Source organism: Rhinoraja longicauda, chromosome 11 (genome assembly GCF_053455715.1).
Source record: "Rhinoraja longicauda isolate Sanriku21f chromosome 11, sRhiLon1.1, whole genome shotgun sequence".
NCBI lineage: Eukaryota > Metazoa > Chordata > Chondrichthyes > Rajiformes > Arhynchobatidae > Rhinoraja > Rhinoraja longicauda.
The window spans coordinates 21,133,948-21,151,671 of NC_135963.1; the positions used below are offsets into that span (position 1 = coordinate 21,133,948).

The window sequence follows — 17,724 nt, forward strand, 5'->3', positions numbered from 1 at the left end:
CTATTTTACACTCTGGTAATTTTCTCCTTGCACTTCTTGTGTACTTCATTGTACTCGTGTATAGTATGGGTTGAAAGGATAGCATGCAAAGTATATCTAGATACACGTGACAATAATAAAGTTAATTTCAGTTGCATATAATTTTCAAATTAACTTTCTGATTGCTTCCTTTTCCAGTTTTTCATGTCTTTCCCACTTAAAGGATAATGTGGAAGCCATAAAGGACAAATTTAATGTTACAAATATTGATGAAATTGTTGCACATTTACAGTAAGTAGCAATTACTCTTTTTAAATTATTTAATAAAACATTACCAAGGTCAAGGTTTACAGAAAATGTTTTGGATGTACCGATTTTCAACAGTCGAAAAGGCCCTACAGAGGATGTACTTCCTGCGGCAACTGAAGAAACACAATCTGCCACAGGCAATGATGGTCCAATTCTATACTGCTATCATTGAGTCCGTCCTCACCTTCTCCATCATGGTCTGGTTTGGCTCAGCCACCAAGCACAACATCCGGAGGCTGCAACGGATCGTTTGCACAGCTGAGAAGGTTGTTGGCTGCAACCTTCCCCCCATTGACGAACTGTACACTGCAAGGGCCAGGAAGCGAGCAGGTAAGATCATCTCTGAGCCCTCTCACCCTGGCCACAAACTCTTCGAAGCACTTCCCTCTGGAAGGCGACTCCGGACTGTCAAAGCAGCCACAGCCAGACATAAAAACAGCTTTTTTCCACGAGTGATAGTTCTACTCAATAACCAAAGTCTGTAGTCTCTTTTTTGCTCTGGTTTATTTTCACCCACATGTTTAGACCGTAATGTTGTATCCTTACTGTTTTGATGTGGTTATGCTTTATTCTTAATTGTTAACTGTATGTTTGTGTTGTCATTAGTGAGCGGAGCACCAAGGCACATTCCTTGTATATGCACATACTTGGCCAATAAACTTATTAATTCATTCATTTTTTGTGACTACCAGAAGCTAAACATGTAATCCCACATGACTTTTATCAATCTTTATTAAACAGCACTAATTTAAGTGAGATCATGTACATTTATATTGCTGTGCTCATTCATCGAATTTCCCAACCAGTGGCCTGGTCCTATCTCCACCAAGAAAGGTGGTTTTTCTCATCTCTTAAAATAATCCTTCCAATGTTGTTGTCTCCAACGGTCCACCCCAAACTTGCACGTTTTTTTAAATTGAAGCTCACTGCCTTCTATGTTGTACATCTCTAACTGACAGTTCATTTAATGAGCATAAGTTTTTTCTGAAAATTTGTCTCGGTCTAGTTTTAGTGATTGCTGCAATCACATGGCCATCTTTACTTTGCTAACTTGTGCATTTTTAGCGTGAAGGTAAAATATAATGTTAAATCAATTCATTCCCAAGACTGACTGCCAGAATGGAATTGAATTAATGTTTCAAATAAAATGATCAGTTCAGTGAAGCACTAGTATATAAATTTAGCTTCTGAGTATTGTCAAGTTTTACGTTACCTAATTGTTGCATGAAATGCAACAACTTCACTCGTGTATTGAATTTCTCTAGTGTTCAGCCAGCTGTAGAAAAAATAGTCTGTCTAACATATGTATAACAATGCAGGCTGAGAGAAGGCAGTGAAGACTTCTAAATTGGATTTCTGTCTTGGTTGAATAAAAGGTAATTGACCAGTAAGATTAACTCTTCCTCCTCATAGATGCTGCTCTATCAGCTGAGTACTTCTAAATCTTTTGGTTTATTTCAGATTTCCATCTTCTAAATGTTTTTGCTTTTCAATTAATTTAATCAAAATTACAAAATGGGTAATGGAATTTTCCCCAAAACAACTGTTTCCCGGTCATGAAACAATATAAATATGTTATGTCTCAACCTTTGTGAATAGCAGTAACCTTTCATAGGTTAGTCATTTAATAACTTTTATTTTGTCAGTGACTTAAATGTTTGTAACTAATACCTGTATTACTCAGCAATCCCTGCATGATTTGTACATTTTATTCATTTTTTTAATGCGGAATAGGGAAAACTCAATAGGGAAAACCCAGCAGTTATCTTTAAATCTCAATATTTTAACCATTGCCAAGTGTAATAACTGCCATCTGGACTGCAGTGAACATCCCATACAGACCAAAGGAGACTAAAGAATAGCTTTAAGTACCCAATTCCATTGGGAATTTATTTATTTTTGGAAAAGTCCGAATAATTAGTTTAGCAACAACAAGGCTATTGTTTTGAATTGAATATGTATACTCATGAAATAAAAATGTCATCATTTTGTTACTTTGACTTAGTTTGCATAGCATTGAAGAATCCTTTCATTGTAATGATCAGACCTTCATAGAAAATAGAGGGAATAGCTGAATGCTGCAGTTATAGGCTTGGAGTGACAAAAATCACCTACTATCCACTCATTTCACTTACCAGCTCCCCCTTCCCCGATCTGGTTCTGACTTCACATCTCCCCTAGTGATTACCCTTGTCATTTTTGCATATTAGATTTGGGCACTGGTATCCTTTGTGTTCCTGCATGTCATCCAACTAGCTGTCTCCACTTTCACCCTCCCCACATCTGGCTCCATCTGCCTTTTTTTGTCTGCCCTCCTCTATCATCCACCTATCTTTGTCTTGCAACTCCAAACAAAATAAAAGGGAAGAACATTGAAAGTGACATGTAGAAAAACCTTTTTTTTTACATAGCATGTGTTGAGAATCTAATTCACTGCCTGCAGGTGTGACGGAGGCTTGTTCCATTGTGGCCTGCAAGAGAGAATTTGATAAATCCTTGAGGGGAAACTTTGCAGGGATACAGGTGCTGACATTATGGGCTCAATGGTCGCCTCCTGCATTGCAACCATTCTATGGTTTGTTAAATTTCCATAGCAAAATTGGTTGTGCAATTGCTCATTACCAAAAGCAACAATGTAAACGTACCTTCCTGATACAAGCTACACGTAGAGGGTAAGTGGAGTTTCAATTCTTGACGACTATTGTGGTGTGCCAGAAGTATGCCTCATGAACTACATTTCAAAGCCTGCTAGTTCATATTTCATTACTCGAGATTCAAATCTGATTTTCATCTACTATAAAATACTCTCTGGTTTCTTTAATATGCTTACTTTTTATATTGAGAAATGCAATATATTCAATTCTTTCATCAACATAAAATGTCAAAAATGCAGATTTACATTGTACTGCCGATGAATTCTCCATATTCAATCTTGTATTCAATTTTCAAGCTATTTCTTAATTATTCACCTTTTAAATACTTTAGCTCCAATATAATGCAGTCGGTTTGCAGTGTAGTGCCATGCAACCTGATTTGTTGAAACACCTTGCAATTGACACCTTAATGTCTCTCTCTTACTGGTGCTAGAGCTGTGCTCAGTGCTCATGGCTGTGCTCAGTGCATGCAATATATGCTCCAGACATGTTCAGAGCTCTATTTAGAACAAAGTTGATTAATTTCTCCAACAAGGTTGCTGAGAGAATGATGCTATTTGGCACATACCTGGTGCACATCAAATATGATTTGTGATCTGAATGATGGATCTCATTTCCCAAGTAGTATTATTCAACCTGGAAGTCGAGGCATCTGTGTCCACTCCTTGCAAAAATATAGCACTGGGGAAAAGAAAACCCAATGCATCTGGATTTCTAAACCATTATCTAATTGTTATAGTACTGCTATTTTTGAGAATTTGACATCCTCAATTTGTCTATTTTATTGTATTGCAAGAAAAATTGCAGAAATTATTGAGTTTGAAATGCAGTATGTTGATGGTGAAGGGAAGTGAAAGACTGTGCAATATGCAGGTATTCATTGCCTTTCTTTTGCAAATTATTTGATGTAATAGAGTATTTTGAATTGCCAGCATTAGTTGGAAGCCTTCCTGAAGGTTTCATCATGTGACATTCTAATTGGATGACGTTCAAACCACATAACATCTGCAAATGTTTAAAGACTTTTGTTCATACTGTTCTTGTGTCCAGTGTAAGGACAAAAAAATAAATGAAAATACAATAATGTAATGCTTGTGATGGAATTTTCTGTATCTGTCTGGGGAAAATGTGCACGTAGTTCATATTTGCCTATGTCCCTCCGCCACATGCAATAGGTTTTGTCATAGATCAGGCTCAACATAGAATTCTATATAAAGCTTCCACTTGTTAGATATCTGCTTCATTTTTTAAAGAAAGCACCATAATATTTACAACAATGCGAAGGTATGCCCCCACAAGATAATGTCTATACCCATTATAATGTTGTAGTCTAGAATTGCCTATTAAAAAGAGTGGCAAAATGTGAGTTTGATACATACATCAACTATTGTAAATGTTATCTAAATTAATCTGAAGATAATTTGTATGATTGCTAAGCATTTTTATTGAATGTGTGGATCTATTATGTGGAGCAGCACTTTCAGGCTGTATATCTGTGAATTTGTTATATTTTCTCTTTGTTCTTTCTTTGCAACGCCTTGGTATATGTGAAAGCGATAGCACATAGTTTCTGAGATTCGAATGGTGAATCTAGCACTAGATGTTTGAAAGTTCAAGGGATAATTAATTTTAGCAGATTAACATTGTTAAAACAAAAGGTTTGAGCAGTCTATTATACCCTACAATAAGAATCTGAATGCTTCTGCTCAGAACTATTTGGATATTTCAAGCAAATCTTTTAAGCTTTAAATATGTTCTCTTGTCGTTTGCAGATCTATTTTACAAGAAGAATCTCAAATGTTAGAAAAATATATTCAATTCTTACAGGTAAACTCTTTGAAATTACCTGGTACAATTCATTAATTACTTGCGTTAAGACATTGACTTATTTATCCTTGATTCACCCCTGAAATCATCTTCACAAATGTTTTATGTATCTGAATTCCATGCCATTTATGTTGCGGTTTGAAATGGCTTTTTGAGAAATGCGATGTTTGGATATCTGTGTTGAATTAGTTACCTGCAAAATGCAATATCATTATTCCCTACCCAATACTGGTTTCCATGCCTAGTACCCTGCACCTCATTTTACAAGGCAGGGCATGAAGATGATACTCCAGGAAAATAGGATCAGGAGTAAGCTGCCATTCAATATGATCATTGCTGATTCCTGCTGCCCTTTGGGAGAAGAAATTTCTTTGCACTTCAGATTTAATTGACCAACCCCTTATTTGATAGCTATGTTCCATTTTTCATGACTCCCTCATTAGTGAAACCATTTCAACATTTGTCGATTCCTTGTAGCTTCTTAAATGGTTGAATTTCTCCCTTCATTCTTCTAAACAAAGTAGTTTAGATCCCAACTGTCTAGCCTCCCTTGAAATGACAACCCTCTCATTGCAGAAATTATCCTGATGCATCTCCTTTGGACTGCCTCCATTGCACCTATATGCTTTTTTTTTAGGTAAGGAGATAAAAACTATAAACACTATTTTAGGAGTGGCCTCAGCAACACCCTATCCAACTGTCATAAAGCCTCTTTTTCCTGAACTCTTTTCCTGAACATAGTAAACAGCAACAAAACATCTTGCAGAACTTGCCAGCAAATATGGTTTTACAGTGTGCATATTCATCTTGAAAAAACTTGAGCTGTCCAAAATCATAAAACTTCAGAAACTTGAACACAAACGTCTATTCAATACCGAGGAAGTGCTGCACTATGACGTCTGTGGTCTTTCACATGAGAACCTGAGGCCCCATTTTTCCTTTTGGATGTTAAAAGCAGTGGAATTATCCTGATACTTTGGCCAATATTTATCCTAAGAAGAGATGTCGTTAGAGTAAACGGGTAATAAAATTAGCAATATTTATATCATGATCATAACCTGGCTCCAGTTGTCAGCTTAATGGAATTATATTTGGATTACTGTGAGTAACCTACTTGTTCCAAGTTATATTCTTCAAGGCAGATGGAAAATTACTCACTGCAGCGAGCAATGTTTGTATATTTCTCTAGTGAAGTCTTTTTGCAATCAATTTTAATTGTCTTTGAATCGTCTCTGTCTTGTGTTTTCAACTGTCGAAGAAGCTAATTAGCAAGGTAGTGAGACAGAGGCAGGATGTCCATTCAGCACTTGGTAAGATAGGGACTCCAAAAATGATTCGCCTCTAGTTCCTCAAGCAAAGCAGATTACACCCCTACCTTACTCCACAAACAGACTACATTCCACATCACACCTGTCTCTTCAGTTTTGTCATTCCTACCACCCTCAACTTTTAAAACCTTCCCCCCCAATATCCCGTGAAGATTTGCCCATTTCCCTCCTCTGCTGTCCATTGAAACCTCTCTCTGCATCTCAGTTCCAGTGTAGCTACAGGTTTTATGGCCCACAGCTAACTGGACTGTGTCATAAGTTATAGGAGTAGAATTAGGCCATTCAGTCCATCAAGTCTACTCTGCCATTCAAACATGGCTGATCTATCTTTCCCTCTCAACCCCATTCTCCTGCCTTCACCAAATAACCTTGACATCCGTACAAATCAAGAATCTATCAATCTTCGTTAAAAAAATATCCACTGACTTTGCCTCCACAGCTTTCTGTGGCAATGAATTCCACAGATTCACCTCCCTCTGACTAAAGAAATTAGAAATTCCTCCCTTCCTGAAGGATCATCCTTTTATTCTGAGGCTGTGATCTCTGGTCCTAGACTCTCCCACTAGTGGAAATATCTTATCCACTCTATCCAGGCTTTTCACTATTTGGTAAGTTTCAATGCCCCCCCCCCCCTCCTCATCCTTCTAAACTCAGTGAGTGAGTTGGGGGCTTTGAATGTGATCTCATTTTGGTGGCCTGTGACTTTGTCTCCCAGTGTCGCCTGACACCAACAGATAGTGCGGGCTGATTACACCTTGTGTCTGCGGAGCTGCTGCCATTCCAGATTATCGGCAGGCACCTCGGAACTACAGACAGCAGTCCACAGACCACTCAGTCTTTAATATATTTGTCAGATTTTTTCCTAGAAAATAAAGATTTTTTTTATTGTTAACAACTTTCAACGTGATTCATACCCCATTTTATTGTGAGTTTATGAAGTATTACCCACTGAATAAAGAAATCTCATCTCCTTTCTAAGATCTTTTTATTCTGAGGCTATGGCCATTGGGTCCTAGACTCTCATAGAAACATAGAAAATAGGTACAGGAGTAGGCCATTCGGCCCTTCGAGCCTGCACCGCCATTCAATATGATCATGGCTGATCATCCAGCTCAGTAACCTGTACCTGCCTTCTCTCCATACCCCCTGATCCCTTTAGCCACAAGGGCCACATCTAACTCCCTCTTAAATATAGCCAATGAACTGGCCTCAACTACCTTCTGTGGCAGAGAATTCCACAGACTCACCACTCTCTGTGTGAATAAATGTTTTCTCATCTCGGTCCTAAAAGACTTCCCCCTTATCCTTAAGCTGTGACCCCTGGTTCTGGACTTCCCCAACATCGGGAACAATCTTCCCGCATCTAGTCTCTCCAACCCCTTAAGAATTTCATATGTTTCAATAAGATCCCCCCTCAGTCTTCTAAATTCCAGCAAGTACAAGCCCAGTCTATCCAGTCTTTCTTCATATGAAAGTCCTGCCATTCCAGGGATCAATCTGGTGAACCTTCTCTGTACTCCCTCTAAGGCTAGAATGTCTTTCCTCAGATTAGGAGACCAAAACTGTACACAATACTCCAGGTGCGGTCTCACCAAGGCCCTGTACAACTGCAGCAGAACCTCCCTGCTCCTATACTCAAATCCTCTTGCTATGAATGCCAACATACCATTCGCTTTCTTCACTGCCTGCTGCACCTGCACGCTTGCTTTCAATGACTGGTGCACCATGACACCCAGGTCACGTTGCATCTCCCCTTTTCCTAATTGGCCACCATTCAGGTAATACTCTGCTTTCCTGTTCTTGCCGCCAAAGTGGATAACCTCACATTTAACCTCACAGTGGAAACATCCTCTCCACATCTACTCCATCCAGGCCTTTCACTATTTGGTACGTTGGCTGGAAGTTAATAAATGGGGAAAATAAAATGGCATAATTTTATTTAATTCTACATGACCTCAGGTTGGATTTCTGTGTTTTATGGAAATTCCAACCTTCTTCCTTCCTTAAAATAATGGCACCACAATTTGACATTCATATTGGTGGCTTCTGTTGTTTTTGCTTGAGGAGACTGCGCTTAATCTACTTGTAAATTCATTTAAAACAACTGAAAAATCCATGTGCTACTCTAGTCAGCATGAGTGGAAGGCTAATTTCCCAATGTTGTTCATCCAATAAGCTTACCTTTGCAGGGTTTCTGTTCATAGCCAAATATATTCTAAGGTTAGGTTTTTGGCTATCCTTTTACTTTCTGGGTACTGACTGATCTATTTATTTCAACGTTTTCATATTATTACATTAAAACCTTATTTGACTTGGAAATTGCAGAAGTGTTTGTTTCACTGTGTCTCCACAAGTGCATTTTCCAATCTAATCATATCATATCATATATATACAGCGCGGAAACAGGCCTTTTCGGCCCACCAAGTCTGCGCCGCCCAGCGATCCCCGCACATTAACACTATCCTACACACACTAGGGACAATATTTTACATTTTACCCAGTCAAATTAACCTACATACCCGTACGTCTTTGGAGTGTGGGAGGAAACCGAAGATCTCGGAGAAAACCCACGCAGGTCACGGGGAGAACGTACAAACTCCTTACAGTACAGCACCCGTAGTCAGGATCGAACCTGAGTCTCCGGCGCTGCATTCGCTGTAAAGCAGCAACTCTACCGCTGCGCCACCGTGCGCGCATTGGGGAATATTTAGCTTCTGCAAAATAAAATCACTTCGATCTACAAATATTCAGGCTTTCTTATCACATCTATTTTGCTATTGAGGGCGTGCAGCGTAGGTTCACTAGGTTAATTCCCGGAATGGCGGGACTGTCGTATGTTGAAAGGCTGGAGCAATTAGGCTTGTATACACTGGAATTTAGAAGGATGAGGGGGGATCTTATTGAAACATATAAGATAATTAGGGGATTGGACACATTAGAGGCAGGAAACATGTTCCCAATGTTGGGGGAGTCCAGAACAAGGGGCCACAGTTTAAGAATAAGGGGTAGGCCATTTAGAACGGAGATGAGGAAGAACTTTTTCAGTCAGAGAGTGGTGAAGGTGTGGAATTCTCTGCCTCAGAAGGCAGTGGAGGCCAGTTCGTTGGATGCTTTCAAGAGAGAGCTGGATAGAACTCTTAAGGATAGCGGAGTGAGGGGGTATGGGGAGAAGGCAGGAACGGGGTACTGATTGAGAGTGATCAGCCATGATCGCATTGAATGGCGGTGCTGGCTCGAAGGGCTGAATGGCCTACTCCTGCACCTATTGTCTATTTTCCTAGTTTTCTATTGGATCTGTTTTAGTTGTGTATATTGCAGTGCTTTTTTTTCTGTGAAGTTTGAAAGGATCATTATTCCATGGACCTTATAGCTTCCAGAATCAAAATACTTGTGAATCTGAAAATATTTCATTCTCCAACACTGGCATACCTACTACTTTCAGCCCAAAGTTTGCAACTTTTTTTGTTGTAAAGTTTGCATATCATGTGAGATATTTGACTTTTCCACATAACGGGCTAGTTATTTACTTGCGTTGCCTCAAAGCTTTTCTTTGAACTGAGATGCAAAAGTGCCCCCCACCTTGAACCTGTAAGTTATTTATAATATAAGTATATAAAGTTCGGATCCAAAATCACCCCATGATCAGTTAGATTTTGTGATCAAGAAGCAGAATTATAACTCTATTTTGTGATATCTCCAGGAGAGTTTAGAAGAAGAACATTATTGCTGCTTCAACCCTCAGGTGCATAATCCAGTGCCATCAATTGCAGGTGAGTCTCCATGTGAACTTTGTGCTTCAATCTGTACTAGCAAATAAACAATATGTACATTAACAAAATATACCACAATCTATTCTGAACAAGGATATGTGCAAAAAAATTATCCTGTCATAAAATGAAGATTTTTAAAGACAAAATGCTGGAGTAACTCAGCGAATCAGACAGTTTCTGGAGAACATGGATAGATGGTGTTTCATGTTGGGGATTCGCAAATCTTCAATCCTTTAGTCTCACACCTTCTGCATTTTCATCACTTGTCTTTGTCCAATCATCTACCATCAACCCCCCCCCCCCCCCCTCCCCTGCCCTCACCAGTATCTACTGATGAAGAATCCTGACCCGAAACATCACCTATCCATGTCCTCCAGAGATGCTGTTTGACCCGCTGAGTTACTCCAGCATTTCTTTGTAACCAACATCTGCACTTTCTTGTGTCTGGAGATTTTAAAAACATTTAAAAATTAGATATAACCTTGTATAAGGTTAAAGTTATTTAAAGTTATTATTAAGTGCATCCTTTACACTTTAAACTCAGAATTAAGGAAGGTTCTTTTAGGAAGGAGATGAGGAGGATTTTTTTTAGTCAGAGGGAGGTGAATCTGGATTTATTTGCCACAGGTGGCTGAGGAGGCCAAGTCAGTGGATATATTTAAGGCAGAGATAGATAGATTCTTGATTAGTACAGTTGGCGGAGGTTATGAGGAGAAGGCAGGGAAAATTGGGTTTAGGAGGGAGAGATAGATCAGCCATGATTGAATGGTGGAGAAGACGGTGGTACGAATGGCCTAATTCTGCTCCTATCTCTTATGATCTTATGAACATTATCTAAATTCATGAAAGTTGTTTGAATATGATTTCCTTTTTGTATAACTTGTTTAAGAGGGAGCACCGTGTTTCTGAATGTTTTTACACTTAAGTATTCATCTTCAGAACTGCGAAAGGAACGGAAAATACTCGAACGGGATCTCCAGCTGGCACCAGCACCCATACAAATACAAGTTCACAAACCACCAGGGTGCAGACCTACCCATAGATCCTGCAGGTAAGATATGTTCAAATATGTTTAGGGTCGGCATGGTGGCACAGCGGTAGAGTTGCTGTCTTACAGTGCCTGAGACCGGGGTTCGATCCTGATTATGAGTGATGGTCTGTACGGTGTCCGTACATTCTTCCCGTGACCTGCGTGGGTTTTTTTCTGGGAAACTCTGGTTCCTCCGACACTCCAAAGATGTCCAGGTTTGTAGGCTAATTGGCTTAGTATAGATGTAAATTGTCCCTAGTGTGTGTGTAGGATAGTGTTAGTTTTCAGGGATCGCTGGTTGGTGGGCTGATAGGCCTGTTTCCTCGCTGTATCTCTAAACTAAACTAATCCCTGCTTCATGCTTCTCATAATGTAGATAAGGAGAGAGGCTCAGTCAGTATACAATACCAGCTCTAACTGATGGATCTCTAGTTTGGCAAATTATGGATTTGATCTGAATGTTCAGAATAAAATTGGTCTTCATTGATGCATTCCTTGGTCAATCTAGCTTGGTCAAGCAAATTAGCAGAAAGTTGAAAACCCTCTAAATGGAAATTTTTCATTTTGCTTCTGATTTGGAGGAGTCTGAGAACGGGAATTAAATGGATGAGATTTATCCTGTTTGACATTCCTGTCAATGAAAAGATTGTGTAAAAGTACGTCAGCACTGCATCAAAGTAGATTCTGTTTTTGTAGCATGGCTTGATTCCACAATGTTCCAAATCAGAAGGATGCCAATTCTGAACCAAGTTTAATATCAACTAAAATCATAATGCGACCATCTGCTTGAGAAATTACCTTCTTAATCGGGTTCAGTTTTCTTCAACGAGAATGGAAAAGGGATAAAATTGAAGGAATAAAATTGCACTTATCTTAAGTGGTCTACATAAATAATGCTGTAAACATGCACAAGCTGTACTATCACAACAGAGAAGATTTACAAGGATGTTTCCATGACTCGAGGGCCTGAGTTATAGGGGAGAGGTTGAGCAGGCTAGGATTGTATTCATTGGAGTGCAGGAGGATGCGGGGTGATCTTAGAGGTGTACAAAATCATACAAGGATTAGAACGGGTAAATGCACAGTCTCTTGCCCAGAGTACGGAAATTGAGAACAAGACAACATGGGTTTAAAGTGAGGGGGGAAAGATTTAATGGGAACCTGAGGGGTAACTTTTTTACACAAGGTTGTTGGTGTTTGGACTGAGCTTACAGAGGAGGTAGTTGAGGCAAGTACTATCACAATGTTTAAGAAACATTTTGACAAATACATGGATAGGACAGGTTTAGAGGGCTCTGGGCCAAATGCAGGAAGGTAGTTGGGACATGTTGGTCCATGTGGGCAGGTTGAGCCGAAGGGCTTGTTTCCACGCTCTGTGACTCTATGACACCAGACCATTAGCTTGTCCCTGATGAGGCTTCCACTAAATTGGAAGTTTGTGTACACATTTGTATACATTGCTCACTCAGATGAGAAACAACCTCTTTAAACAAAGTTGATGATAAGAGTTCTGAATAATCACATCATACCTAAACGCTTTTTTTGAAAATAGAAAAACAGCAAGATTGAACAATCCAGCAGTCAGTCCATCAGGTGAAAGTCATTCCTCAACAGCAACATGTGGCCATTCAGAACCAGATCTAGAGCAGAAGATGATACGACACAATATATCACCTTTGGGTGAATACAGTGCTATTGGAACTAGAGACAGTCCTACAAAATTGAAATATTCTGGAATACTTGCTGCATCATCTCAGAGAACCTCTTGTAAAGCTGTGGACCTATCAATACCCACCTCCCATGGCAAGGAAACATCAACAGGAATTACATCCAACTGTCGTACGGCTGGACGTGAGGTAAAAACTCAGGGTAATATTCAACCACAGAAAACGGATGACATGTCAAGGACTTTAAGTGCAAACAAAATAGAGTCTGCATGCTATAGAACCTCTGTAGAAGAATCACCTTCATTACAAGAGGAAGGTCAAGTGGCATTGGTGTATTCCCAGTCAACCAATGATTTTCCAACTGGACAGCTGTCAATTGCTTCTTCCACCCAGATTGGAATTCATCGCACCACAGAAAATAACAGAACAGTGTTATCAAGTTTGAAAAGCCCTGTTGAAATTTTTACTTCAACGCCTAAGCATGATGGCTATGTTCTTAATCCAACCCCACCAACCACTGAGAAGCCCATAGGTACTCAGGGCAAGTCCACAAACAGATTGAGAAGAGCCCGCATAGACAACCTTACTGGTCACACATAGAAAATGGCCTGTCTCCAGTGAACTAGCTGTGGTTTAGAAGTGTGGTTTGATTTGAAATAACCAATTTGTTAATTACAATTCAAAAAAAAAATCTTAAGTTCTAGTTAAAGATCCTAAGATTATAGCATTTTGATTAATTTACTTCTATCCTGCTACCTCATATTTTGCATTATCTTGCATGCTAAGTAAAAATTAAAAAAAGACACTAAGTGCCAAAGATGTTTATTTTTTTATGAGAAGGCATTGAAATTTAAATTAAAATTTTAAATGTATTTTTTGCTGAGGTCTTACCTTTTTAAATGCTGGGATGGACTGTCCATCTGTTTCTATCTAAAATACCATAACATCAATATATTACATGTGTTACAACGTATCCAAACACTAAGAACATTAGAATATAAGTAGGGTTAAGCAATGCAGGTCTTCAACCCGTTCCACCATTTAGTGAGATTACTACTGATCTTTAACCTGAGCACCACTTTTCTGCAACACATCCAAATGTGTTGATTCTTTCAATATCTAAAATCCTGATGATTTCTGTGTTGAACATATTCATCATCTGAGACTCCATGCTTCCTTGAATAGAGAATTCCAAAGATTCAAAACCTCTCAGTGAAAATATTTATGCAACTCCAAACTTAATGGCCAACCCTTATTCTGAAACTGTGCCCATACTTCTTGACAACCCAGTCAGGTGAAACATGGTTCCCTGCACAAAATCCTCCAAAGCCTGTAAAAAAAAGGTAGAACCGTTCAATTTAATCACCTCTTAATATTTTAAATCACAAAATGCTGGAGTAACTCAGCAGGTCAGGCAGCATCTCGGGAGAGAAGGAATGGGTGACGTTTCGGGTCGAGACCCTTCTTCAGACTGATGTCGGGGGTGGGACAAAGGAAGGACATAGGTGGAGACAGGAAGACAGAGGGAGATCTGGGAAGGAGGAGGGGAAGGGAGGGACAGAGGAGCTATCTGAAGTTGGAGAAGTCGACGTTCATACCACCGGGCCGCAAACTGCCCAGGCGAAATATGAGGTGCTGCTCCTCCAATTTCCGGCGGGCCTCACTATGGCACTGGAGGAGGCCCATGACAGAGAGGTCAGACTGGGAATGGGAGGGGGAGTTAAAGTGCTGGGCCACCGGGAGATCAGTTGCGTTAATGCGGACCGAGCGCAGGTGTTCAGCGAAGCGATCGCCGAGCCTGCGCTTGGTTTCGCCGATATAAATAAGTTGACATCTAGAGCAGCGGATGCAATAGATGAGGTTGGAGGAGGTGCAGGTGAACCTCTGTCTCACCTGGAAAGACTGTTTGGGTCCTTTGATGGAGTTGAGGGGGGAGGTAAAGGGACAGGTGTTGCATCTCGTGCGGTTGCAAGGGAAAGTGCCCGGGGTTAGGGTGGTTTGGGTAGGAAGGGACGAGTGGACCAGGGAGTTGCGGAGGGAACGGTCTCTGCGGAATGCAGAGAGGGGAGGTGATGGGAAGATATGGCCAGTGGTGGGGTCCTGTTGTAGGTGACGGAAATGTTGGTGGATGATATGTTGGATCCGCTGGCTGGTGGGGTGGAAGGTGAGAACGAGGGGGATCCTGTCCTTGTTGCGAGTGGGGGGAGGGGGAGCAAGAGCGGAGCTGCGGGATGTTGAAGAGACCCTAGTGAGAGCCTCATCTATAATGGAGGAGGGGAAGCCCTGTTTTCTGAAAAAAGAGGACATCTCGGAAGCCATAGTCTGAAACACCTCATCCCGGGCGCAGATGCGGCGTAGACGGAGGAATTGGGAGTAGCGGATAGACTTTTTGCAGGGGACCGGGTGGGAAGAAGTGTAGTCCAGATAGCTGTGCGAGTCGGTGGGCTTGTAGTAAATGTCCGTCACTGGTTTTTCTCCTGTGATGGAGATGGTGAGGTCCAGAAACGGGAGGGAGATGTCAGAGATAGTCCAGGTATATTTAAGGGCAGGATGGAAATTGGACGTGAAGTGTATGAAGTCAGTATGTGTATTGGCCAGACTATTTAATCTCTCCTTATCTCACAAACCCACCATTCCAGGAATTGATCCAGAGAATTTTTGCCACACCCTCTCTCTCAAGTATACAGCATTCGATTTTGACCATATTCAATGTTCCAGCTGTGGTCTTACAGTTAAAGTTCATTTTCTGTAGACAGACAACAATGCAACAAAGTTAGTGGTAAAATAGTAACTGTATTACGCCAGGCAGGAGTGGGGAGGTCAGCACTGGTTGTCTTCAGATACCCACAGAGCTCACCTCGTGTCCCACTCTAGAAAACAAAGGACAAAACGGTTTAGTTATATCTTTATCTTATCAGTGAATGCTGTGACACAACTCCCATCATGCCCATACAAGGTCGTAAAGGAAATAAGACCATGCCCATATAAGGTTTTTAAAAGTCATCAGTAGGTCAGCTTTTTTTCATCATAAAGCAATCTCAGCTTATCTTTGGTCAGGTTTTTTTATTAAAGTAGGTGCTGTACTTCCCAAGGTTAAACACAGCTCACCCCCTTTCTGCTTAGCTAAGCAATTTACAATGTGCAAAGAAGAAGCAGGCAACCATTTTGTGACCTGTTTTTATAATTACTTTAACTCTTTCATTCCCTCGTTTTATCATAACATGATAACAATTAAAGTCTCTGCAAAACACACATTGGTCAGATACACTGTATTACAAATATCAAAGCAATGTAGATCAAAACTAACTTCTGTACTGGTAAACGCACTCTTCGTCTTCTTCTTTCGTGTCCATCATCCATGTTTCAAATGTTGACGTCGCTGTCATCGTCCGTCCTGAATAGGGCGCAAGCTTCCGGCGACAATCAGTGGGAGCCATCACTTGTTGCAATAGATGATGGTGGTAGCAGAATTAGCTCAGGACACTTCCAGTTTCCAGCCCCGTGATGTGGACGCTTCTGCTATGGGGCTGGTAAACGCACTCCAAGGAGTACATGATATATGATCTCGGCAGATATTAGTTTAGTAATACTGTGGTGAAATTCTCATCTCAAACAGAGCGAGAGGAAGGACCTTAATCCACCTCTGCCCCATTTCTTCAATTAACTTAGTCAAGTTGGTCTTGAGTGTCCCATTTACCCTTTCATCTATACCAGAAGACTGCAGATGGTGAACACAGTGAAATTGTTACTTGATTTTAAAATGCTGGCATATTTCCTTATTAACAGTGGCTTTAAAGTGAGGACCATTGTCGGAGCTGATAGTGGTTGGCAATCCAAAGTGGAGTATGATTTCTTTTAGCAGCAATGTAACAGTTGTTTCTGCTGTGTTATTCGTAGTAGGCAAGGCTTCAATTCATCTACTAAATAAACCAACAATTACATACCAATATTTATAACACTGTGCACGCGGCATTTCAATAAAATCTATCTGTACGCATTCAAAAGGGCGGGATGGCATTGGAGTGACTCCCTTTGGACCTTTTAACTGCCTTACCAGGATTGCTCCGCTGGCATATCCCACACTCGGAAGCCTGCTTGAGTGCCTCTTGCTGAATTTTCGGGTGCCACCATGTTTCTTTGGTCATCCTTACCATTCCCTCCTTTCCAGCATGAGTAAGAGAGTATGTAGGTTAACAGTACAGGTAAGAATGCATCAGGTACACAAACTTGTCCAAGAGGGGTGAGCCAGAGGCCCATTGGGATATCAATGGCACAGCCCTCTTGTTTCCAAAGATCTTTTTGCATGGCAGAGGCGTCCCCCTGAATTAACAACTTTGCCCATGTCTGGCAGAGCCATTCTGTTTGCAATAACTCTTTGTTCAGAGGAGACAATATTAAGGGAGTGGGAGGCCGACGTGCGAGCAGTGGCGTCGGCGAGGGCGTTTCCTTTAGAAACCTCATCTGAGCCTCCCGTGTGTGCACTACATTTAATAATGGCTGATCGGTACGGGAGAGTTAGGGCCTGTAACAGATTTGTCACATAAAGGGAGTTTTTAATAGGAGTGCCGGAAGACGTTAAAAAACTTCTATACTGCCAGAGGGCTCCAAAATCATGGGCAACGCCGAAGGCATATTGAGAATCAGTATAGATGTTAAGTGCCTTTTGTTGGCCCAGAATGCACGCCCTAGTGAGAGCATAAAGTTCTGCCTGCTGGGCAGAGAGAACGTTTTGGAACCGGTCGCCTTCTATTATGGCCTCGTTGTCTGCAACTGTCGCATAGCCCGAGGTTCGGTGTCCATTTTCGGGAATCAGAGAGGATCCATCCGCAAACCAATTGCAGTCTGTCTGTTTGAGAGGAGTATCCTGTAGGTCCTGTCAGACTGTGGTTAATAGTTCATTTGCTAATGCACAGTCATGAAGTGGTTCTTCGTGATGTTCCGGTGGTTCTGTAAGAAATGCTGAAGGATTAATGGTGGTGCAATGACGGCATGGTAAGGTACGGGTTGTTCAGGAGGGTAACTTCATAGCGGCCTAATCGGGCTCGAGTCAAATATTTAGTCTGTCCTGTGTTAAGCAGGGCTGCAACACAATGAGTGGTGTATACCGCCACCTGCTGGTGCAGGGTAATATTGGAAGCCGCATGTAGTCCTGGTAAAATC

At 40.9% G+C, this 17,724-nt stretch overlaps 1 protein-coding gene across 1 annotated transcript in view; it reads left to right on the plus strand.

Annotated features, from left to right (window-relative positions):
- Nucleotides 1–13,339, plus strand: part of ccdc24 (coiled-coil domain containing 24) — a 29,595-nt gene extending 16,256 nt beyond the window's left edge. Inside the window, exons 5-9 of the mRNA XM_078407946.1 lie at nucleotides 178–270; nucleotides 4,715–4,769; nucleotides 9,798–9,867; nucleotides 10,807–10,918; nucleotides 12,450–13,339. Coding sequence (XP_078264072.1) covers nucleotides 178–270; nucleotides 4,715–4,769; nucleotides 9,798–9,867; nucleotides 10,807–10,918; nucleotides 12,450–13,164 — 1,045 coding nt within the window. The 3' untranslated portion in view covers nucleotides 13,165–13,339. The remainder of the gene's footprint in view (nucleotides 1–177; nucleotides 271–4,714; nucleotides 4,770–9,797; nucleotides 9,868–10,806; nucleotides 10,919–12,449) is intronic.
- Nucleotides 13,340–17,724: the final 4,385 nt, after the last annotated feature.